General features: G+C 44.5%; 1 protein-coding gene across 1 annotated transcript in view; it reads right to left on the minus strand.

Moving 5' to 3' along the window:
• LOC308312208 (multiple PDZ domain protein-like) overlaps window positions 1-25,233 on the minus strand; it is a gene marked incomplete at both ends in the record, with an annotated part of 56,123 nt that overhangs the window by 12,722 nt on the left and 18,168 nt on the right. The window contains 14 exons of the mRNA XM_080758903.1: window positions 1,197-1,283; window positions 2,476-2,605; window positions 2,801-2,892; window positions 4,085-4,299; window positions 4,423-4,525; window positions 5,419-5,490; window positions 5,824-5,889; window positions 6,359-6,469; window positions 7,195-7,372; window positions 10,614-10,820; window positions 12,781-13,284; window positions 18,585-18,783; window positions 21,690-21,831; window positions 24,452-24,628. Coding sequence (XP_080615029.1) covers window positions 1,197-1,283; window positions 2,476-2,605; window positions 2,801-2,892; window positions 4,085-4,299; window positions 4,423-4,525; window positions 5,419-5,490; window positions 5,824-5,889; window positions 6,359-6,469; window positions 7,195-7,372; window positions 10,614-10,820; window positions 12,781-13,284; window positions 18,585-18,783; window positions 21,690-21,831; window positions 24,452-24,628 — 2,283 coding nt within the window. The remainder of the gene's footprint in view (window positions 1-1,196; window positions 1,284-2,475; window positions 2,606-2,800; window positions 2,893-4,084; window positions 4,300-4,422; window positions 4,526-5,418; window positions 5,491-5,823; window positions 5,890-6,358; window positions 6,470-7,194; window positions 7,373-10,613; window positions 10,821-12,780; window positions 13,285-18,584; window positions 18,784-21,689; window positions 21,832-24,451; window positions 24,629-25,233) is intronic.

Here is a 25,233-nt window from a genome sequence, read left to right on the forward strand (position 1 = left end):
ACATCAAACTTATTTGAAACTTCCCACATATACTACCACAAAAAAAATCACATAAAAACCCGCATATTTCACAACTTTCTGCTTATTTTGCATTTCTCATTTTTCCGCATATTTCACAACTTCCCTGCATTTCACCACATAAAGTCACATAAAAGTCTAAAGCTGCGTTCAGACATGGGTTGTTAGAGCAACGCGATTACATACAAAGTCAATGCAAAGACGAGAAGTTGCACAAGCGCAGCGTACTTAACCTTAATTGTAAATTATAAAAGAGTGGGCGCTCAACCTACTTCCCACTAATGATAATGAGGATGATTATGAAAATAGAACATATAACATAACTAGAACTGCACTCTGTCGAGTGCCTACTTGCTTGTTGCACACTAGTAGTCCATAAATGGCCTACTAGTGCGCAAGCAGAGTCAAATCTCAGCTTCTCTGTGAAGGAATGTTTGAAATGTTGAATTATTAGGTTTAGCTATTTGCTACCTACCTACTTTATGCATGTAAAAAAGTAGTATTATGAAGTATGGTACAAGTTTCTATCTATAAAAGAAATACAGTTTTATCGATTTAGAATGATTCTGGATCCCTTTTTAGTTTCTCAAAGAAAAATAAATCATCGATATCCAATGAAAAGAAAAGGTATATAAAATAAAATAAAAATGTTATCACGTACTGTATAATTATTTAATTATTTATTTTAAATTGTCAATTGCTTTAAATTTACTTAATCTTGGACTATAGTGATATTAATACTAAATGCCTCTGTGTATATGTATATGTAATTTGTAAGTTGATTGACTGTGGTTACTTTGTGCTTTCACTTTTGATGGGTATGCACCGTCCCAGCATATGACGTCAGGGTATAACTGGTATAACTATCTCTCAATGATGACGTAATAAAGATGTGGATTAAAGGACCCAATGCCAGAGTGTAATTGGTTTTCGATGGTGACGATATATTTTAGTGTCGGGAGGATTAAAGGTAATGCTCCTACTGTATGTATACATGTATGTAATCTGGCACCACTGCCGTATCAGGCACAAGTAGTCTTTACGTCATTTGCTGGGACGGTGCATACGCATCGAATATCGTCCTGGGCGAAACTAGTACTTGCGCGCTCTGCTTGCGCAAGTAATAATGATGGTGATAATGATGACAATATGATGACAGCGTGAAGACGATGTCGTACCTTACTTGCAGTCCCATGCTGGGTCAAGGATCGTACTCCTTTCCTGGAGTTGTCCTCTGCCATGCAGATACCCAGATCCACCTGATCCTACAGTAACATGAGACAAGACAAACGAAACACCTAAAGCTCTCAGCCCTGACTGGTTGGACACTGAGTATTATTTACAATACATATCCACATTATCACTAAGGCTCTCAGCTCTGATTGGTGTACACTGAGTATTACACAATACATATCAAATGAACAACTAAAGCTCTCAGCTCTGACTGGTTGTATACCGAGGATTACAATACATATCCACATGAACCGTATATCATCCCTGTTCTGGGCACGTCATAATAGGCCAGGGGTGTCCTAACCTTTTCAAAGGGGGCCAAATTATGAAAACACCCCAGGGCCAACTACCTACTGTATTTCGGACCATGTTAAAGTCACATACAAATGCATTTATTTCATCAATATTAAGTATCAATGGTCTTTTGTCGGGTGTGCTGTGAACACATCACAAACAACTCTTTTTCAGCCTTATTTAACATTACCAAATGTAATCAGATGTGCAAGGCCTTTCTGTCTGTTTTAGTGGTTACCATTGATGATACAGTAGTTAAGTAGAGCTACAGTACATCTCTCTTTCATTTGCATTACAATGATAGTCATTGATGACTGGGCCCACATTAAACTAGAGCTCTCAAATCCTAAAGCTCGTTGGATGCGTGACTTTGAGGACATTAAGCACATTGATTGGCGGTGCAGTCAAAATTGTGCCTATTGAATAGGCAAAGTTCATCGAAAATGGCAAATCTACAAGTTCACAACCTTGTAGGCTACTTGATTTGGTGTATAGGGACATGGGGAGGGGGTCAAGCAAGAGCCCTCGAGGATCCTGAAGGGAATCAGGTTCAATAATAATAATCTTTATTGTCCCGAAGGATATTCATTTTCACAGGAGCACATTATGTCTTGCCAGGACAGGTGGCCTACCCTGTGTGACACGTCAGTCTCCTGTGACGTATCTGATGACATACAGCATGACACCATTATTTGAGCAAAGTTCCCCCTGATCCCACCATTGATTAAATATAAAACACGAGAAAGCAAGTTGGCGCTGATAGGTCCAGCAGTCCAGCAATTAGCCTCGGACAAGCAAACACACAGACTGTGTAAAACATTGTCTGGTGGAGATAATTAGACAGTATATTCCCTGGTCATTTGACTGTTTCGTTGCATAAACATAAGGGCCGTTAAGGGCCAAACATAATTTGCACTACTAGTGTTGTACCTGAGATAGCGTGATGTGTTGGACGTCTTTTAAGGGACATCCATCCGTTGAAGAGTCTGTCTGTGAGTTGACAGTTTGTGCACGCTCTTCCCTTGGTCTCTGGGCCATTTGACTCAGAGTAGCTTCATTCCTAGGCAGTCAAAAAGCATCTGTTATCACTAGTCCTGCCGTCCACCCTCATACAGTACAATATTGAGTGTTGACCATTTGTTTTAAAAAAACAGTATGTGAGGATTGTATTTTTGGAAAATCACCACTACGCTGTTACAAATGGAAAACCCACAAAGTACATGAGTTCAGACGGATTAATTATCCTGAATCTTACCTGATGAGAATGATTTTCACTTTAGAAGGAGCGTTATTGATGATGGTGGAGGCATTCTGGTGACTGCGACCATACATGATTTGACCATTGATCTAAAAGAAGAAACAACAATTAATTCCTAATACATACCCATCTTTTGATGTCAGATGTATTGACAGGTTAGTATAGGTAATGGGAAGAGAGAGATGGGAAGTGACACGCAGCAAAGGCCAACGTGATCGGGACTCGGGCTACATTGAGCCTAGGTGCCCGAACTGCTACGCCAGCCGCTCGGGCCATCTTTTGATGTTCTTAACATGGTCCCCTCTCCCATCTCTCCCTGTCTTCAATCAATTCAATTCACCGTCCTTAAACTCCAATTTGGCAGCGCGGGCTGTTTCACCCCATGACTCACACCTGCCTCCCTCGCACGGCTTAGCTGTGTCCATTCTTTTAAAATGTTCTCCTAATTTAGTTATTGCCAATCCCCCCCCATTTCATTTATAGTCACTGCTGTGACTACCCCTGCTGTTTTGTCTGGGGAGGATGCCTGTGTCTCCTCCGATATTCATGGAGTGGTTAGCCACTTCTTTTCACTTGACAGTGAGAGATGGCTTAACGTGTGTAGAGAAACACGCTGTCTCTTCCAGCTCTGCTCCCTGCTGAACAACCTGTGGGAGATGTTAGACATTTAACATTTGCTACTCTTCAAAGTCTAAAGGCAAGATCTAAGCCTTGCTGCTTAGATTCTTCTAATGCTGTGATGTTTTCTGTTTTTGTGAAAATACATTTTGACAATGTGCTACTACGTTCTGTTTAAAAAGGGTAGGCAATATAAACCACAGTTTCAGCCTACGGCCCTACACCTTTTCGGTGCCAGCATTCAGTGCTAGCATTAGTGGATTTAAATGCATCTATGTATGTACTGTATGTATATATGCTCTTTAAATTAAACATACTTACTTACTTTACTTACTAATAGAGCAGTGACCCTCCTCTGCATGCTTTAGTTCCCACCCCAACATGAACACGGACAATTTAGTTTGTTGCAGCGCCCCGGCCAAAGCCAAGACTTGTTTGTGTTCAGACTTATTTAAACAAATCGGATTCCAATCGGGATGTGGCACAGATCTGGTTCAGTCTGGATTTGGCTGCCAGCGTAAATGGGGCCTTAAAGGTCTGTTCTCGCCACTTGCAGTGTGAACAGAAATAAATCGGACTTGACTGCAGTCAAAATCAGCCACAGACCCAACCTGTCTCCTCATCCCAAGAGATAGCGCGCATGCAGCCCTCCTCCGTCCGTACCTCCAGTAACTCGTCCCCAACTCGTATCCTTCCGTCTACCGCGGCGGCTCCGCCGGGGTCGATCCCCGCCACGAAGACGCTCATCCGCGCACGCGAGCCGTCCTTGTTGCCCACCAGGCTGAGCCCCAGTCCGTGGGCGCCGCGAGGGGCCTTCTTCTTAATCTCAAACATGTGGAGCGTCCCGGTCAGGCTGCCGTAGCGCTGCTGCATCTTCTCTGAGGAGAGCGAAGAGTTGACATGAAGAGTGTGCATGTGTGTGTGTGGGTGTGTGTGTCTGCGTGTGTGTGTGTGCGTGTGAGAGTGACGTGTCTGTGTCGATGTTGACCAACTTGACCTACTTCGGCCAATCTCGTCGTGGTCGTCCTCCACGGCTCCCGCTGTGACGGCTGAAGTGACATGACTCCTCCGCTCCGTTCTATTGGCTGTTGGCGGCGGCGGCGCCTTGGGGGGAAAGGAGTGTTGCATTATTGAGCAGGCAGAGTTGGGAGGACGCCTCAGGGGTCCTTCAGGCAAGGAGTTGGACTCACCCCTGAGGCCAATTCAAGAACGCTTGATGTTGCAGTGGGAAAAGCTGACGAATGGGATGAATTAATGAACACAAGTTTAATGTCAGCTAAAAATAACATGAAAGATGACCAGTCTTATGCATTATTTTGTAACCTAAGAAAGACTGCATAACTTGTGGCACATCCGTTTGAAGATATGTAAAATATCTTCAAACAAATGCTTCATCAAAGAGGAAAACAAAAGTTTTCAACAAACAAGGTAGATGACTTTGAACTGAGGAATATATCCACAAAACATACACACTGATTACTATAAGTTGTAGCACATATCCGTTCAAAAGTATTGGTACACACATGCACAGGCATTATGCACACATAAGCACACACACAGTACCTGCTGCAACCTACAAACAAACAAGTGCGTGCACACACACGCGCACACGCACACACGCACACACACACACACACACACACACACACACACACACACACACACACACACACACACACACACACACACACACACAGTTCTTACACACTCGGGGTGTTACTTTAGTTTGAATGATTTTCCTGGAGGTTGTTTTTATTTATTTTTTCATACAGGCAAATATTATGCACCGGCTGGCCGGATAGCACCCTCTTTTATTCTTGCCAAATGTCTATGTTTTAAGGACAAAGTGTACCAGAGGAGACAGAGTGCGGCGCTAACTAAAAAAAAAGTTTAGTATGTGAAATATTGGCCAGTGAGCATTTTGCATTTTCATATTGTTTATTCATCACTCCCTGGTGTGTAAAGACCTTTACTGTACGTGCACAAAGCGTACCAACCTTGAAGGGGGTGGGGGTGAAGGGATTTGTGGGGGAGAGGCTAAGGAACAGACCACTGAGCATCTCTGCTTCCTAAAGGGGACAACGCAGGGTTCAACAGGGTTTGAACAACAGAACAGAGTCCACAGCAGCATCCCTTCCGTATACACTACGGAAGGTCTTATTATGCAGTCTTAACATTGATTGATCGTTTACGTTGCAGATCATCTTCATTCTTCACTGTACAGCAAGTCCATACCATAATATTCACACTAACTATGACATGAAAAGTAATACAAATGTCCAAATGGAGGAGGCACTCTTACAAAAACATGTTGGTCGAGAAAGCAATTTAGTTCGTGCTATATTAAGCATCACAGGCATGACTGTTAAAACACAAGACACAGCCTTAAAGAGGGTTCCTACCTTGCTGCGCTGTAAGTCAGGTTGCGGTGACGGCGTTAGTCTTTCGTGGTTTGACCGCGTAGGAGACTGTAGATGTGGAAAAACAGAAAGTGCAGAGGAGGCAGAGCGTTGAGCGTACACACTCTAAATGCTACAGCACATCCGATACCATAGAAGACACCGGATATGTTCCCTGCACAGCAGCCACCTCTCTGGCACGTCATGTCTGGAGGACATAATGTCAGGATCATTGTTAACGTGTGTGATTGAAAGTCTTTTCATGCTCCGGCCAAACATCCAGCCTAAGTGTGAAATTACACTGCGTAGCCTAAAGGAACCAATCTCAAATTGGATTCTATAAAGCCTCATTTATATTTCATCACATGACGGTGCCACACACTGCTCCCCACAAAAATAACTGATTATTATAGATTGAACATCTGCTATTGTCAATTCAAATAGCATGATGATGCCAAACTGCCAAAGGCATGAGACAAAGTATAAATTAGGCATATAAGCCTACGTATATGCAAACGGTGGCGCTGGGATGGAATACCTGAGGTCTGTCTGCTCCGGTCTGGACCAGGAAGTGGATGAGGTCACCAGCTGTGCGGATAGCCTCCACTGCCTGCTCATGGCTGGCCTCTCTCAGGTCCACTCCACCCACCTGAGCAGTGTCGATTTTGACAGCACAAAGTTTGATTTTAGTTTGAGTCACAGTCTTTTGAATAGTTTTCATTTAGTTTTAGTCACATTTTAGTCACCTGGAATGTTTTAGTGTTAGTCTAGTTTTAGTCAACTAAATATCATAAGATTTTAGTCGACTAAATCTACAGTTGATTTAGTCGACTAAAATGTATTTTGGCGGGCCTTTTTACACGTTGCAGCGTGACGCGTTGTGAGCTTGTAGATCTGCAGCATGCCACCAAGTGTTAAAATGGCTTGTGTAGTCTAGTCTAGTTTTCATTTGTTGACGAAATTGTCACTATATTCAGCCTTAGTTTTAGTCATCATAGCTTAGGTTTAGCTTAAGCAACCATACGAGCATATACAGTATATGAGACCTGAATGTGGGCAATAGTAGATATATCCCCCTACACACACGCACGCACGCACGCAGCCATGCATGCACGCACACACACACACACACACACACACACACACACACGCACAATGAAGGATACAAGCAGTCTGATTTTGCACAATTCCCAAAATACACACATCCCTATTATTTCCTTTTCCTCTGTCGCTCATTCATACACTCTCCAAGACACACATACGCGCGCACACACACACACACACACACACACACACACACACACACACACACACACACACACACACACACACACGCACATGCAACGACACGCACGACCACAAACCAAAACACACCTCCAGTATTCTGTCTCCAGTCCTGAGGGTGCCGTTGTGTGCTGCCGGGCTGTCGGGGCTGATGTGTTTGATGAACACTCCCCTCATCATCTCCCCGCTGTGCAGCCGGCGGCCCATTCCTCTGCCTCCCATTATACTGATACCCAGGGACTGGCCCTGTGCACGTCTCAGCTGCACACTAACACACACACAGCAGGGGGGGGGGGGGGACAGGCGCGCACACGCTCGTCAACAGAAGTGAAAATCCAGTTTGCGCCGGTGGCGCTGACGAATGTCAGTCCTGTCCACGTGCTGCCGCCGCCGCTGCTGTGTGCCTGCATGCCGCCACATGCCTCCTCCACGCCACCAGGCAAGACACAACAACTTTTGATTGAAACGCGTTGTGAAATCACATTTATTCTATACCTCGATAAAAAGGATGATCAGTAGGGGGGAGAGGGGGGGGGGGTCTGTATTAGGATAGTTTTGTTTTGTTTGTTTGTTTTTTTTAACGCCGTGGCTCTGTAGGAGGCTGGCTTTCTACAAATGGGTCTGTCTGTTTGTGTGAATGTACTCTACGTATGTCTGGAGATAATCTCACAAACTGAACCAATCAGCACCAAAACTCATAATGCACTTCTCCTGTTGCGTGTGAATGACCAACACTGGACAATGTCCCGACCGGATTCCAGAGACATTTTCCTGCAGCGTTCATGTGAGATGGTGGCTATAGAGTGGCCACATGAAGTCCCAGATCCACACCGTGGTATATTAGAGCCTGTGTTGTTGTTTTTAAGTGTGTTCCCCTTGACGTGATCCTGCAATCACTCTGAAGAGAGATACATGAAAGCTATGTTTTTCATGTGGTTCAGCTCCTGTGAAATAATATGTGACGGATAAGAATCATAAATATTATATATAGGCAAGGGATTTAATCTCTGATTGCTCTAAACTGTATAGTATCTTGCCACACAAACAGGGGTCATCGCTGGCTTGTGGTGGACATTTTTGCAAATGTGTTTTTGTCACGGACATATAAAATGAGTGGACGAGGATAATGAGATAGCCCCGAATGACCACAACAGGTCTGTAACTCTGAGAGTTTTTCCATTTGTACACTCTAGAGTTTTACGGGTCCTTGAAAAGCAAACATTTGAGAACCACTGGTGCTAGTGAACATAAATCAATGCCATACATATTCTGAAGAAAACCTGGAGAATGACATTCAGTAATTGGATTTTATGATCAAAATAAGAACATTATAACAAAAGTTTGCCAGGGACAAGGCCAAGTCCATTTGTCCGTGTACGGACATATTGATGACCCCTGCTGACAAAGCTGTGGAACTGTGCTCGCAAACAGGGACTCAAAGCTAATGTATAAGCAATCTATGGCGCATTGGTCTAAAGCTGCACCTTGAGGCATGTCCGACTCCAATAAAGCAGTTTTGCTCAACTGGGCATGCAGTCATTACAGGACATGTACTGGTTCTGTATTTATGTCCAAAACTAAAGACGGCTGTGATATCTTGACATATCAACCTAATAATAAAATTCTCAAAACCAGTTATGAAAGACTGATGGACGATTAATGCCAGCTGAGCTAGCTATTATGGTCTGTCTATTGCAGTGGTTCCCAAAGTGGGGTCCGGGGACCCCCAGGGGTCCTTGAGGGAGTTCAAGGGGGTCCCCAGCTAAATGATAGTTTAGGAACCAAATGGACCCTTATGGGTCTGCAACTCAGAGAGCGTACAAATGGAACCAAATGGACTCAGACTCAGAGTGACTCAGAGTTAAATGAACATTGATTTTAAATATAATTTGGGGGTCCCAGATGTAGAAATGCTGTTAAAATGGGCGTCCGTAGCTAAATGGATGTCCAACTGGGGGTCCTTAAATGAAAACGGTTGAAAGTGACTGCTAGAGCCGTACCAATGGGGGTTCGCAGGCTAATAAATGTCAATTTGGGGGTCCTTTCCATGAAAACGTTTGGCATTGAATCATTGGCTACAGTTCAGTGCTTGGCTGGAGCTCCACAGTCTGAACTGAGACACAACAGGCAGGCCGTCCACTGACCGGATCAGCTGACCATCCCTGTGGGCTATGGATTGGAATTTAAACTCCCGTTCGCTCAACGAGGCAGTGCGAGTTTATGTCACGGCATCGCCTCTTCCTCACCGCAAATGTTTCCAGAAACATATTTTAGTGTACCGTTTAACTTAAAAAAAAAAGAAAAAAAAACTTAAAAATGACAGTGTTTGTAATGCATGTGAGGCCGCAGTGTTTGTACATTCAACAGAATAGAGTAGTGTCTAGCATTGTCATCTCGTCAGCATATTATTGGATGAAAATGGGTACTGTCATTAATGGCACGCCTGCGTTGCTGCAGGAACGAGCCGAAGGCGAGTTCTGTAAGAAACGTCCACAAATGTCCCAAGAAACTAGCTAGCCTAGCAACCGAGTCCGCTGCGCTCTGGGGAGAACAGCACAGCTGAATTCTTTGTTTTGATTAGGTGTTCCAAAATGCTGATTTAAGGAACGGCTAGAAGGCTGTTTCAACCAATCAGATTGCTTCCTCGACACGACCTGTTGTATAATCTGTAATTATACTGTACAACGTTGGGCGCTGGTGGAATTGACAACTGTATTAGTTGCAAACTGCCAATAATACAAACATCTTATATTACAAGACCCTGAGTCTATAAGCCGCCCAAACCCCTGCTGCACCTCACACCCAATGGACCAAAGTGGATTAAACTGGGTGGGTTATATTAACTTAAGGATTAACACATGCTTTCAATGTGAAATTAAATACGCCCATAATTAAAAATGTACAAATACCGACATTGTTATGACAAGTTAGGCGTTTAGCAGACGCTCTTAATCCAGAGCGAATTACATTAAGCAATAACAAAATGCATGGCATTACATCACATATAAAAAAGTAGTTATCATGAAACATGCGTATAAGCTAAGAACGTAACAGTGGAGTATCTATGTAAACTATACATACTATACTATATTACATATTATACATGTGTACTGTAAAGTGCTATGACTACATAAAATGCAATTCGAGTGCTGTCTACGTAACAAGCTATAGGCCTAAGTCTGTTTAAAATATTATCTAAGTCTACATAAAGTGCTATCTAAGGGGCTAGGCTATAGGGCAAGTGCTACGTGGGCCATGGTGGAGTCTGAAGAGGTGGGTTCTCAGACTACGGCGGAAGATTGGGAGTGAGATCTCCTCTCTGCAGGTGAAGATTGGGAGTGAGATCTCCTCTCTGCAGGTGAAGATTGGGAGTGAGATCTCCTCTCTGCAGGTGAAGATTGGGAGTGAGATCTCCTAACTGCAGGTGGGGCAGGTGGGGCTAAAACAATCTAAAAGAAACCAAATGGGCCATGCAGGATGTGACAATAATGACCGAATAATTGACTGACCTCCGGGGTTTCCCCCAAGACAGGCTGGAGGGAGAATGAAGCTCCTCGTCCTCCACCTCCTCACTGTCCTCCGCCTTCATCTCCACCTCCACCCTCGGTATCTTCAGATCAGCTCCATTCTGCCCTCTCCTCATGCCATCCACTCTCTCTCCATCCTGCTCTGTTCCTCTCTTCTCTTTTTCACATGGAGGCTTTGGGATCCGGCAACTGCATGGTGGGGGAAAAAAAAAGAAGAAATATTATCGTCACTGTCGGAGAGAGACCTTGTATCTACATATTTCATCTTTATATATTTTGGTCATAAATTAATGCCCTAGTTTATACTTTGTCACATGACAGTGTCAAGCAAAATAGTCAAAATAACTGATCTACTGTATGATACAATCTCACGTGTCGAGATGCGACATGTTGTGAGTTATACTCTCTCTTGGATTGATTAACCCATTCTGACCGGGCACCCATTTTGGTGTTGGCATCATGTTGTGCTTTAGCTATTGAAAAATAGCAGATCTACAAGCTCATAGCGCGCCACCGAGTGGCGCGCTACGAGCTTGTAGGTCTGCTATTTTGGAAAAATCGAAGAACGACTGACATTTTTAGAATCTGATCTCAGGTCAGAATGGGTTCATCAGACCAGTGTGTGTCCAGTGGAAACCTCGTATGAATCTGATCCCAGGTCAGAATGGGTTAACATCGTCCTTTGTGGCCTGAACCTTTGGAGGTGTTAGATTTTCATTTAGCAGCAGTGGTGCCTACAGTGAATGCACAATATATGATATAGTGTGCAGGCGTGTGTGTGTGTGTGTGCGTGTGTGTATGTTTGTGTGCAGCTGTGTGTGTGTGTGTGTGTGTGTGTGTGTGTGTGTGTGTGTGTGTGTGTGTGTGTGTGTGTGTGTGTGTGTGTGTGTCTGCTTGCGTGCGTGCGTGTGTGTGTGTGTGTGTGTGTGTGTGTGTGTGTGTGTGTGTGAGAGACAATATTTCAAAAGGTTCAAGCTGACATACAGTAATGAGTGCCTGTGTGACGGTGGCGGCTGTCAGGGTATTTTGTTATTTTCTCAAGGACTGACACTGCATGACACATGGACAATGGCGGCAGATAGACTACTGGAAGGCCTCATGAAGATATGGAATTTTGAGAGCAAATAGCCCTGAAAATAAACATTTTCTGCTGGGTAGGTCGCAGCATGGAGGCCTATTTACTGCACGTGCTGGTGTGTCAGTGTGTGTGTGTGCTTGCGTGAGCCGAGGAAGAAGGCGAAGGGAAGAATTTTTCATGAATATGTTTAAGCAGAGGAGGACCGTAATAAGCGCATTGGGGTGAGTGATAGCAGTGCTATATTATCTACAAAGCATGGAGCCTATAGCCAGACAGGTTATAGAGAGAGAGGACGACTAATGGTTCCTGCCGGGGTTGAATACCAGCAGAGGAAGAAGAAAGTGAAGAAGGAGAAGAAGAAGAAGAAGAAGTAGAAGAAGCCGAAAAAGAAGAAGAGGGGGTCAGAGGTATAGGGACGTATAGGGACCAGAGAACTGTGGAAGATGATGAAGACACATGAGGAAGCATGTCTACACAAAGAGACATGAGCAGCCTCGAGACAAACGAGAGACGAGAGAGAAAGAGGTGAGGGGGTGGGGGGGGAGGGTGAAAGATAATAGTCGAGGCTGTGGAGAGAATTAAGAGTGAAGGAGGGAGGAGTGAAGGCACTGGCATGAAGATGGAGAGAGAGAGAGAGAGAGAGAGAGAGAGAGAGAGAGAGAGAGAGAGAGAGAGAGAGAGAGAGAGAGAGAGAGAGAGAGAGAGAGCGACAACAGACAGAAGCGAGACTATTCATTTTTGCTGACAGCACCAGAGATCCATAGGAGAGGGGGCTAAATATAACCCAAGAGCTTCAACACCCACAGATGCCATTTTCCTTCTTTATCACAGAAAATTACGGTGGCTGAGAGAATACCAGGCAGAAAGCACCCCATTTTGGCAATGGAACAACACATTTAGTTTATTGCTCCCTCTCCACAATGAATGTGAATGTAATCGGTAATCAGATGCAAGCCCTGCTTATTTACTCCAGTCGAAGATTGTGTGTGTGTGTGTGTGTGTGTGTGTGTGTGTGTGTGTGTGTGAGAGTGTGCGTGGACGAACACACCTGCCTGTGTGTTCTTACAATACCTTGTATCTGAGATGGCAGTAGTAGTAGTAGTAGTAGTAGAGACTGTTGGTTCTTTGCCTGGTGCTTGCAGCTGTGTCTTTGACTTGAATAAGTCAGGGGGCTTGACCGCCACCGGACCTGTGACCAGGCCAGCTGACGTGGTCAGACGAGATGCAGCTGGAACCGTGACTGGAGCAGCGGACGCGGTCAGACGAGATGCAGCTGGAACCGTGACTGGAGCAGCGGACGCGGTCAGACGAGATGCAGCTGGAACCGTGACTGGAGCAGCGGACGCGGTCAGACGAGATGCAGCTGGAACCGTGACCGGGCCGGGTGACGTCGTGGTCAGACGCGACGCAGCTGGACTTCTGACCGGACCGGGCGACGTGGTTGTCAGAGGCTCCGGAGACGGGCTTGGGGGGATGGGTGACAGGGAAGCACTCTCCGCTGTGACGGAGGCCAGGGGGGCGAGGCCCAAACGGGCCCTGTGTTCCTCCACCTGGTGGGCTGCCACGTAGGTGATGCTGGGGAGAGAGAGGCAGTGAAGGTGAACGGTGGAACTCCAGTGTGAGTTGAATGGGCTCTATGCACACAGAAGAACTCTTCCTCCTTCCAGGCTGCTTCCCTGCTTCTTTCACAGGTGTTACTGATGATACTAATTAAGGCTCGGTTCCATTTAGTGTCCAGTGGTTCTCAAACTTTTTAATTTCAAGGACCCCCATAACTCTGAGAGTGTGCAAATGGATCCATTTGGTAACATTTGTACACCTGTACAGGGCCTTTTGGAACACACTCAAGGACACTTTGAGACGCACTGGTGTAGCAGAGTGTTTCCAGTGAGCCAACATGCAGCATATAGCAGCACCCTGATTTTGTTTGACCAGAATGGAACAGAGCCTTCATCAGTATCAGCGGTAACACCTGTGAAGGAAGTAGGGAAAGTTCTTTCCAAAATGGCGTTTGTGCATATAGCCCATTGAGCTTAACCCCTTAAACCCTCTATGGTTTACCGGAGTACCTCAGGGCTCTACACTAGTGTTTTTTGTGTTTTCACTCTCTAAAATTATATATCTTGGCTGAAAATAGCCGATCATCAAGCTGAGCTTGTTCATCTGCTATTTTCTGCTAAAGTCATCCCCACAATGATGATGTCGGGGTTTAAGTAGTCTCGCCTTGTCAGACTGTTGCCTTTCGTAATTTCCAAATGCTTCCATCATACAGTCTGGAGATATGGAAGTTCTATCATGAGTAAAATATAAAGCGGAAGTAGAGCCTCCTCCCCACTTCCGTTTCGTCGTGCACATTTATCCTAAAATAAATAGAAATCATCTAAGCATATAGCTTGTAGCTATAAAATATGTTTTCGTGAACGGAAATAGCAGCTTCCTTACTCGGATTTCGGGAGGTGTAGTTCCAGACTCTATATAGCATTCGGAGGTGTAGTTCCAGACTCTATATAGCATTCGGAGGTGTAGTTCCAGACTCTATATAGCATTCAGGAGGTGTAGTTCCAGACTCTATATAGCATTCAGGAGGTGTAGTTCCAGACTCTATATAGCATTCAGGAGGTGTAGTTCCAGACTCTATATAGCATTCAGGAGGTGTAGTTCCAGACTCTATATAGCATTCAGGAGGTGTAGTTCCAGACTCTATATAGCATTCAGGAGGTGTAGTTCCAGACTCTATTCGGAGGTGTAGTTTCAGACTCTATATAGCATTCGGAGGTGTAGTTCCAGACTCTATATAGCATTCGGAGGTGTAGTTCCAGACTCTATTCGGAGGTGTAGTTCCAGACTCTATATAGCATTCGGAGGTGTAGTTCCAGACTCTATATAGCATTCAGGAGGTGTAGTTCCAGACTCTATTCGGAGGTGTAGTTCCAGACTCTATATAGCATTCAGAGGTGTAGTTCCAGACTCTATATAGCATTGGGAGGTTGTAGAATAGTTGTCTGGATACGCGAGACTAGGGTTTAAGTGGTTAAACATTGACTTCCATTCTGTGTGATAACGTATGATAAGCAAACACTGGACACGGTTACGACGATGATGATGATGATGATGATGAAGAAAATGTCATGACCATTATGGATTCTATATGCATGCACAGAGTTCCCTATGGAATGAGATATAGATAAAAATCTTCCCAGAGGAAGATGTATTGTTGGATCAGCAAGGTTGCTTCTACAGCGACCAAAACAGGAATGAGTCGACTGAAATGTCAGATGTAAGAGAGGAAGCTGTGACATAATAGCAAAATGGGCGTGATGTGCATATGGGCAGGCCGTTACAATCAGCCAGATGTGCATATGGGCAGGCCGTTACAATCAGCCAGATGTGCATATGGGCAGGCCGTTACAATCAGCCAGATGTGCATATGGGAAGGCCGTTACAATCAGCCAGATGTGCATATGGGCAGGCCGTTACAATCAGCCAGATGTGCATATGGGAAGGCCGTTACAATCAGCCAGATGTGCATATGGGCAGGCCGTTGCAATCAGCCAGATGTGCATATGGGCAGGCCGTTGCAATCAGCCAGATGTGCATATGGGCAGGCCGTTGCAATCAGCCAGAAATAGACACATTTGTCTTTCTGGCACATTGCATATTGTGTACTTTTCATTGGTTCAATATTTATAAAACCCACAGACACTGACATTTTTGATGCTTTAGTGTGCCACTGTTGCACAAAAACGTAGGGTAATAATTCAGGGGGGGTGGATATAAAAGTAGAAATATGGAGATAGGGGGTTTATGGCCGACAGTGAGGATATGGAGCTGTTGTGTCTGAGCCATGTCGACAGGCTGTCTCGTCTCAACAGCATCCTCATGGAGATAACTTGATAAGCACTCAACCTCAGAGATGTGTCTCATTCTGAGCATGCCAAAACAACTCATCTTCCCACACACACACACACACACACACACACACACCCATCTCGCTCTGTTAGTTTGTATGAAAAGCTGTCAAGTTAAGAATGAAGCAATGCTGCGAGTGTGTGCGGTGCGTGTGCGTGTGTGTGTGTGTGTGTGTGTGTGTGTGTGTGTGTGTGTGTGTGTGTGCGTGCGTGTGCGTGTGCGTGTGCGTGTGCATGTGCATGTGCGTGTGTGTGTGTCCTTTGCGGATGTGCAAGCGGCTTTTTAGAGCACTTTTAATTCAGGAGCACACACTGCTGAAGGTGAGATGAGGTATGAATTATTCAGGACATTTTCTAGGGAAAGAAGTGTTTTTTCTTTCTTTTGTATAGTTGGACCCTCCTACACTTGCATGAAATAGAGTGTGAGAGAGCAAGGTGAGAGAGGGAGAAAACGAGAGAGAGAGAGAGAGAGAGAGAGAGAGAGAGAGAGAGAGAGAGAGAGAGAGAAAGAGAGAGAGAGAGACAGACAACAACATATTGTGGGTAATAGTGTGAAACCATACTGAAATTCTTCAATTATCGAAGAACTGTTAGATTAGGCTGTACACTAGCAAGCAATAATTTAACATCATTGCTAGGACATAGTATGGTCACACTCGACAGAAGAGACATCATATACACAGTGTGTGTGGCAGTGATTTAGAGTTTAAAATTTAAGACAATGAATGACAACGCATAATGAGATGATCAGCTAGTCACTGTCGCAGGGGAACAGTGACACTGATGGAAATGTGCGGTACGCCTGTCACGACACAGAACACATATAGTAAGCACCCATACTCACTCATATGAGCTACGGCAGCGGGCACGATTTGACTGAGCAGCTCTAGGAAAACATTCAGAATACTGAGTTAGTTTTTCTATTGGCCTGATTGATCTCTTGTGTATCAAAAGTGAAAGCACCACACACCATGCACTGAAAGCAGGCACTTTGTTTGTTTGTACCACATGATCGAATGAAGGGTATTGTGATTATTATGCCAATAACGTATCCAACAAAATAAAATGTTTGTGATTCATCTTTTTCTTTGTGCTTATAGAGGTGATGTTTTCAAATGAATGTGAACGTTCAACATTAACATCAATTGCGGGCTTTTTCGCTGACATTTCTCGTTTCTGAAAAATCTACGTGCAAAGTGAAAGTACAAAGTGAAAAGGTTTCAATAAAAACATGGAATCTACTCCTAATTACTCCTAATTTCGTATGATCGTATTCAAACCCCCTAGTCAGGGGATTTGAACTCACCATGCAGTGTTGGTTTTGGCAGCAAATTTAGATTTTCTTTGGAATAAAACATAATTTAGTTTTTAGTATTGAAATGTTTTAGCGTTAGTCTAGTTTTAGTCGACTAAATCTCGACAAAAATGTATTTTGGCGGGCCTTGATGCCGTCGTAATGGCTGAAAATAGCAGATCTACAAGTTCACAACGCATCGCAGTTGTGAGCTTCTAGATCTGCTATTTTCAGCATGCAACTGAGTGTAAATTGACTCTTACTTATTGTATTCTCTCACTCTTGAAATCTATAATCCATTGGTTTCTGTTGTGTGTGTGTGTGTGTGTGTGTGTGTGTGTGTGTGTGTGTGTGTGTGTGTGTGTGTGTGTGTGTGAACAATAATAGCAATTCACCCTTTGTCTAGTCCCGCCCGTGGTTGTGCCCTTCTTAGCACCCATTGGTTGCCGTTTCGTGGTTGGACAAAAATCCACTCTCTACATCCACTACCATTGAAATAACATGTTTTTCATTTGTTTTCATATTGATATTCTGTGCATTCAATTCTTATTTTAAACTTGGAGTGAACATCACAGCATTGTGACTGGGCATATCATGTTTGTTTTTAGTTTTGTCCAAAAATGTTTTTTTTTACAAATTCAACATAAACAAAAGCTATTTTGTATTCAAAGCAGTTGTCCTCAAAACAACACCTTCAGTCGCTGTCATAAGAACGGGAGGTGCGCTCATGAAAAGTCTGTTTGTGCATGCACGCGCACCTGCAGCCCATCAACTATAATCTATGCTTCGTCCCGCGATGGTGTCACACACGCAGACATTTACGCTCACAACAGTCGCATCCGCGATGCGATGTGAGCGTGTATATAGGCTGATCTCTGTGCGCTCTGTTAGTTTTCATTTAGTTTCCATTTAGTTTTCATCAGTGAAAAAAGTTAGTCGACGAACATTTTTCGTCATGGTATCAGTCGACAAAGTCAACAGTGCTGCTGTCACCATGGTGCATCTGGCCTGCCAACGGCCACAAACACAAATTGGCCCCGCAACCTGTGTTCCTCCTACGGGGTGGAGCGGTTCATGCCAGCGGGGTGTGCTGAGCGGGAGGAGTAGGACGGAGGCGTTACAGTATGTCCGCTCAGCGGGGGCTCCTCAGCGGTGGCAGGTGAGCCAGTAGGGAATACAACATGTAATGGCAAAACCGCAGTCAGAAATGTGTGGGGAGGTTTAATTGGCGCAACGAATTCAGGAAGGAAAAAAGGGGTGAAAAATAATTGGCTACTCTAAATTTAGAGAGAGAGAGAGAGAGAGAGAGCAAACATATCTGCAGATATAGTTGATCAAGAGTAGTGTGGTACAGTGGTCTAATTAACCAAGGACATAATTATGACCTTTTCACCGATTTTGGTATTAATTAGAGAAAGCGGATCAGGGAAGAGGAGTATTTTCTCATCGCTGGGGGAAGGGGAAATAGCTTTTACAGCTGCAGAGCTTTATGGCTCTGATGAGGCCACAGGGGTGAGCTGCTAGGGGTTATGTTTCTTACTCAGGGTCGAAGCGGTTACCTTCTGAGTCCCAGACTATAACCGCTCAGCGAAGGCCGACACAATCGCTATCGGTCAAATTGGAAGTGCATATAGAAGGTCACTCATTGTTTGCATTGTGCTTTGGCTCCTCACCTGATTTCTGGTCCCATGACAGAGTGTCTGCGGAGCATGGCCCGGGCTCTGGTGCTGTTCAGGTTGGAGGTGGGCTCTGCGTTGATGGCCAGGATAGAGTCCCCGACCGCCAGCCTGCCGTCCTGGCTGACACTGCCACCTTGGACCACACTGCGCACCAGCATGGCCGAGCCGTCCTTGATAGCACACACCGACATGCCTAAACGCACGCGCGCATGCACGCACGCAGGCACACACACACACACACACACACACACACACACACACACACACACACACACACACACACACACACACACACACACACACAGTCAAATCCTGAGTGTCACAGCGATTCAACTCTGAGACTGTACAGTGTACATACTGTATGTAACTTTCAAGAGTTACAAATGGATATATTAACACTAAGGATTTTTCTGTGCACGCACGCACGCACGCACACACACACACACACACACACACACACACACACACACACACACACACACACACACACAGTTCACGCATCATGCACACAGAGGAAGGTTTATTGGGGATATACTTTGTATATACTATACTCATGCCAAATTAGTCTGACATGAGTCAAAGCTGGACTGATACATAACATAATCAGCGTAATCAAGACAGATGCTGGGTAGATTAGCTCGTGTGCACACACGAGCTAACATGCACGTTGACATTTACACATCACCACTGACAATCCCCCCCACACACACACACACAAACACACACAGGACATAGGGCACTGTTGACTGGAGGATAACACCACAGAATACCAGGCATGCAAACACTTGACATTGACATAATCAAGGCAGGCTGTAGGCGGCATTTAACTTGACGCACTTGGATAGAAGCAGGTGAATAGGGCCACAATCAGTCCCTCCCTCCCTCCCTCCCTCTCTCTCTCTCTCTCTCTTTCTTTCTCTCTCTCTCTCTCTCTCTCTCTCTCTCTCTCTCTCTCTCTCTCTCTCCCTCTCTCTCTCTCTCTCCCTCTCTCTCTCTCTCTCTCTCTCGCTCTCTTGCATAGTAACCATGGCTAGAATATTGCAACTTGTTGACCTACAACAGCGGTCCCCAAACGATTTTGGCCGTGCACCCCCTATTACCTCCTGACCTACCTGATGTAGTCTCCTTTTTTAATATGATTATGGCAAATAATCACAGAATGTCACAGCACTGAGAGACAGTGCAGTTGCTGTATATTCCCGCAGCTGCTCTATACATCTCCTTACAACGGTTTTTTTACCTGATTTTGCCGTTTGTGTTAAATAACACCATAAAACCGCCATCACCCTTTTCATGTCACGCACCCCCTAGCGCACCACAAGGGGTGCAGAAGAATAATGCATTTTTAAGTGGGGGAAGTGTCTTCTCTTCTCTCAGTTGAAAATATGGTGGTTTTGTGGAGGAAAGGCATACAGAAACATAAATCGAGCATAAAGGCTGATCAATCTTACAGTATACTTTTCACTAAACAAAACAGTATCCATTTTCAATGAAAAAAGAAAAATACTTTCCTAATGTGTCATGCCAAAGTATAAATTCATTAAATTTGCTTTAATAAACACACGTACTATGCACATCCATAACACTATGGTCGTACATAATTTGATATTGGTCAAATAAATGGCTTTGTTCTTATTTTTGATCAAATAAATGTTTTATTGTTATTTGGTGTTACATTCAAATTACAATACAATCATAGTGCATGATGGGATACGATGGTCCCCAATCTAACTACAAAGAACAAAAACACAAGAAAGACGAAGATACATTCTGTATAACATTACAATAAAGTATGTTATAGTTAATTACTTATGCTACAGTGATCTACAGTATGCACGCACGCACACACACACGCACGCACGCACACACACACACACACACACACACACACACACACACACACACACACACACACACACACACACACACACACACACACACACACACACACACACACACACACACACACACACACACTTAATAACAAAAGTTTGAAGAAGAATTGTTATGACAAGCAATTCTAACAAGAATTACTGCAAGTCTGAAGGCAGCTACTATGTGTTTTAGTCAAGAAAAGAAAGAAACTAATTTCAGAATGTCAAATGTTTCCTATTAAGCTATAATTACCTGCCTTTAAAACCCACAAAGGTCCTTACAGTTTAAATCAACCACCACGAATTATCACCTGTCAAGTCCTCGTACAAACAGTAATATTTATTATTGCGCATTATTGTGGCACCAAATAGATGGTAGGTTACTGTACTGCACTGTAATACCCCAATATATCATGTTTTACACTGCTTCAGCTCATGATGTCAGCTACCAGATCAATATCGGTAAATACTCCACAGGATTTATGCACATTCACACTAAACAGTAAACAGTAATGCAATGACAGTCTACCAAAAAACAACTACAGTAGCATAAACACCCATACCTTAATTCTCACAAATGCTTTGGTAGGAAGCAACTAAAACTCTTACATTAGGCAATATTAACGCACTGCCTTTCTTGGTGCCTTTGCAGAAATGTAATTATATTATTTCCTCGTGTATTGCACAGCTGGAGATGTATTGCATAGATTGGATTAAAGTGCAGAAAGTCATAATTTTCTCTCAAAGCCGAAAACAGGCGTTGGGCTTTGGTCCACTGCTAGGTCAACTGAATAAACAAACCATTCACATATCAGATTGTTATATTAAATGCCATATTCAAAGTACTGCAAATTAATACAGTTGAGTACAACTCGTTCATTTTTCTTTATGGTCCCTCCTAATCATGCACATTCTCTCTCTCTCTCTCTCTCTCTCTCTCTCTCGTATCTGTGGTGCTACCTATGCTACTACCTACAACCTACATCTATGTATTTTATGGCTCTCTTTGCATTGGATGGACTTGTGTTCAATGGCACAATAAACTCATCCATCCTCTTGTTCTCCCTCTCGGGTATTAAAAGTACATCGCTTCGGCTTCGCTCACAACTCCTCTTCGGGGAGGTCGCCGCCAGCGCCTATAACGTCGCCATGCCGACGGCGTACACACACCAAGAAGACACCATGGCCACCGCCACCAGCAGCACGAGAAAGACGGGGAACATACCAAGGCTACGGTTGCCCCGGACGACGGTGATTGTCCTCTCCAGGCTGGTGCGGGGGACAGGGGGCGGGGCCTGCTGCCTGTCGCTGACCTCCATGGTGCGGAGGAGGCGGCGCTGACTCGGCGCTTCTTCTTCTTCTTCTTCCTGCAAAGAGAGAAACGGAAGACTTGACCAGATTTCGTCGACCAAAACTGGGACAAAAAGAATGTCTGTCGTCTACCTTTTTGAGGGGCGCTAGCCCCTCACATGCCCAGCGTTGTGTGTGTGTGTGTGTGTGTGTGCGCGCTCGCGTGCGTGTGTACATGTGTGTGTGTGTGTGCATGTGTGTGTGTGCATGTGTGTGTGTGTGCCGAGGGCTTAAAAAGTGAGGACGCCAAGTGATTGGCCAGAATGATGATGTATGATTATAAGAGCGCCCCTGAGGAAAACCTGTACGCTACCTTTGCATCTCTTGTACGACAATGCAAGGTGTGTGTGTGTGTGTGTGTGTGTGTGTGTTGGAGGGGGGAGGTCACACAAGTACTCTGAAGATAAAAAAACCAAATAAAAGGTCTAGTTCTGATAATGAAATCAATAAAGGGTGCACTGTCAAAATGACCTTGGTGAAGTATGATCTGTCTATCATGATAGTTGATTGCAAGGAAAGAATATGTCTTTGAAGTGGAGCACTGCGCAGGAGTGTTTTATTAATCCCACTCCCGCCAGCTCCTGTTGGATTTCTGACCACTCCCACCCGCTCGCCCGCAATTATTTCATTTTTGACCACCCGCAGTGACCGTCTGTCCGCCGCCCACAACAAAAAATGTTAGCCCCTCACCATCCCGCAATGTTATCGTTCAGTCCCGCTAAACCAGCAATATTTCCATTGAGATCGATTTTCTTTTTTACATTTACCCAAACAATTGCTGAAATTGAGCAGGCGTGCATGAGAGAGGGGTTGTTTATTTGTATGAGGAGTTGCTCACAGTCACAGATAGAGGGGAAGTGGAAGTGGACGCGTTTTTCGGGAAAGAAAGTCGCCAAAAAACAGCAGTGTGCAAGCGACTTAAAAGGTCAAGTACACCAAGAGACTGAGAGACTTTAAGTGTGAAATGCAATGGGTGCCGAGTCGTAGTCTTCATCCAGGTTGCAGCTAGAGCTGGTACCATTCAACATTCAGGATCAAACTAATCCAGTATACACCAGGAGGGTTCAGAATTCAGATCAATCATTAGTTATTTACTTTGTTGCCCGGGATCCCCCAGGGCTCTATACTTGTTATGCACCTTTCCTCCTCTACACCAAAACTCCTCTCCAAAAAATAACCAATATACAAGCTCACAACACTTTGTGAGCTTAAAACGACCTGTGGTTCATTTATCAGACAGCAGTATAACATTGGCACGAACCATCCACAGACATACTGTAGAGTAGACTGGAGTGTATTTTGGTTTCGTGAGGCATTGCAGAAAAACATACCGTCGAGGGCATTGAGGAGATCCTCTTTGAACCGACAGTACACAAACTACAAGCAGCACAGAGGTTCTGAGGCTGCCTTCCAAACAGGCCTGTCTCCATCGAGTGAGAAAAAATACTGTACTGTGCGGGTATGAGTAGCTGTGTGCGTGCATGCATGCGTGTGTGTGCGTGCATGTGCGTGCGTGCGTGGGTGCGACCGTGCGTGCGTGGGTGTGTGCTTGTGGCATCATGTAGATAGATATCTCCAGGAGACTCTGTACAAAGCAGTTTAATCAGCAGGTAATTGTTCACAATTAAGCGAATGGCATGAACAAAAGACCGCCTCAGTAGCAGTGACTGGAGTCACAATGGAGGAACAAGTCAATGACACAGAGCACTTTCTCCGGGACTCTGCACCCGACACAGTGATACTGAAACAGTATGCCCTAAGCACGCCGCACAACGTGAGAGGATATAGAAAGCCAATCCTCTTGGTAATCTCCTTAGCGAGGCTAAAAAATCTCCACCATAGAACAGCATGGCAATGAGCATTGTGACACTGTCATCATATGGACAGTGTGAGATTAAGAATATTGGATCATTTAAAACCGCTGCCACTGTAAGCCTGCAGTATAATGAATCAGCACTCTGACTTGCATACACAAAGTCAATGCTCATTTCCATGATAATAATATTGCCCGACGACACATAACGGCATAATGTGCAGAAGCCAGTGCTTCATGAAGCAATGTTTACTTGAATGAGAATAGCAATTGTCTGTCTGTCTGTCTTTCTTTCTTTCTTTCTTTCTAAATGGTAAATGGTGCATTTATATAGCACCTTTATCCAAGGCGCTTTACATAGATTGTGCATTACATTCACCCCGATGACAGAGGAAACCATGCAAGGCACCAACCTGCACATCGGGAGCAATTAGGAGTTCAGTCAGTGTCTTGCTCAAGGACACTTCGAGACCAACTCTGGGGGAGCCCGGGTTCGAACTGGCAACATTGCGGTTCCTATCTGGCCTTCCCTGAGCCACCGCCACCCCTTCATGAACCACTAAAGCAATACTGTAGCTTTGGCTTACATTCAACATGTTGCCAAGACCTGAGACATGAGATGTCCTTTTAACTATACTTTTAACTTGATTACCCTATTTTGTCATCATAGGCCACAAATTTCAAAAACTTTCAGAAATAGAAGAAAAAAAGAAAATAGAAGCGCCACTCAACACCATTGTAAGTACAAAACCATCCAACAATGTAACAATACAAAGATAGTTTCTGCCATAGATATGCAGTACATGCAACGATGTGCTACATACCGTTATAGGGTCGCTCTGCTGAGTGATGGTGTTATGGTCAGAGTTGGAGGCGGTGGTGTTTGCTCTAGCCTCGCCTGCCTCGGCTAGCAGGCTAACTTGAACGTGTCCGTCATTGCCATCGCAGGAAGCCCACGCGTTCCTCTCAGAGATAGGAATCACGTCTCCACAAGGCTCCAGCTGTGCATAGAGGCATCCAAGAGTTTCAAGGTTACAACTTTACAACCAAATAATTACCAAAGGAGACAGAAAGTAATGTCTGTGTGGTTCCAAAAAATTGGCTTCTTCCAACGGTGGAATGTGAATTAGACACCCTCTAGTCCTCTCCTGTTCTCTCTCCTCCTGTAGTGTGGTCTAGCATTGTGTTCACCTCTCAGCAGCATTAAAAATGCAGGCGCCCTGAAACTAGATGCTGTGTGCCTCGTTACTAGGCCACAGTCCACAACACAAGGAAGAAGAAAACAACCTATTCAACAGACAAACTGCTAGGAAGTAATAATGATGTGGTATTTCTGTGGACGGAAATGGCTTTTTTGTGAGTTTCATAAGCGTGAAATATCACATTTCACGTTTCACATTCATTCCAAAAGGCCAATTGGCATGTGCACAGTGAAATCCTCAGTGTTATCTCTGAGAATATAATAAAAAGGACCCAAAGGCAGGAAAGAAATACAATATACACTATGCATTTGAACCACTTTAACCTTGTACGTCAGGCCCCCTCTTTTTTCCCCTCCACACACAATCTCTTTGCTGAAAATAGCCAATCTACAAAATTAACTCAC

The sequence above is a fragment of the Protomyctophum bolini genome, assembly GCF_963924005.1.
Source record: "Protomyctophum bolini genome assembly, chromosome: 3".
Classification (NCBI taxonomy): domain Eukaryota; kingdom Metazoa; phylum Chordata; class Actinopteri; order Myctophiformes; family Myctophidae; genus Protomyctophum; species Protomyctophum bolini.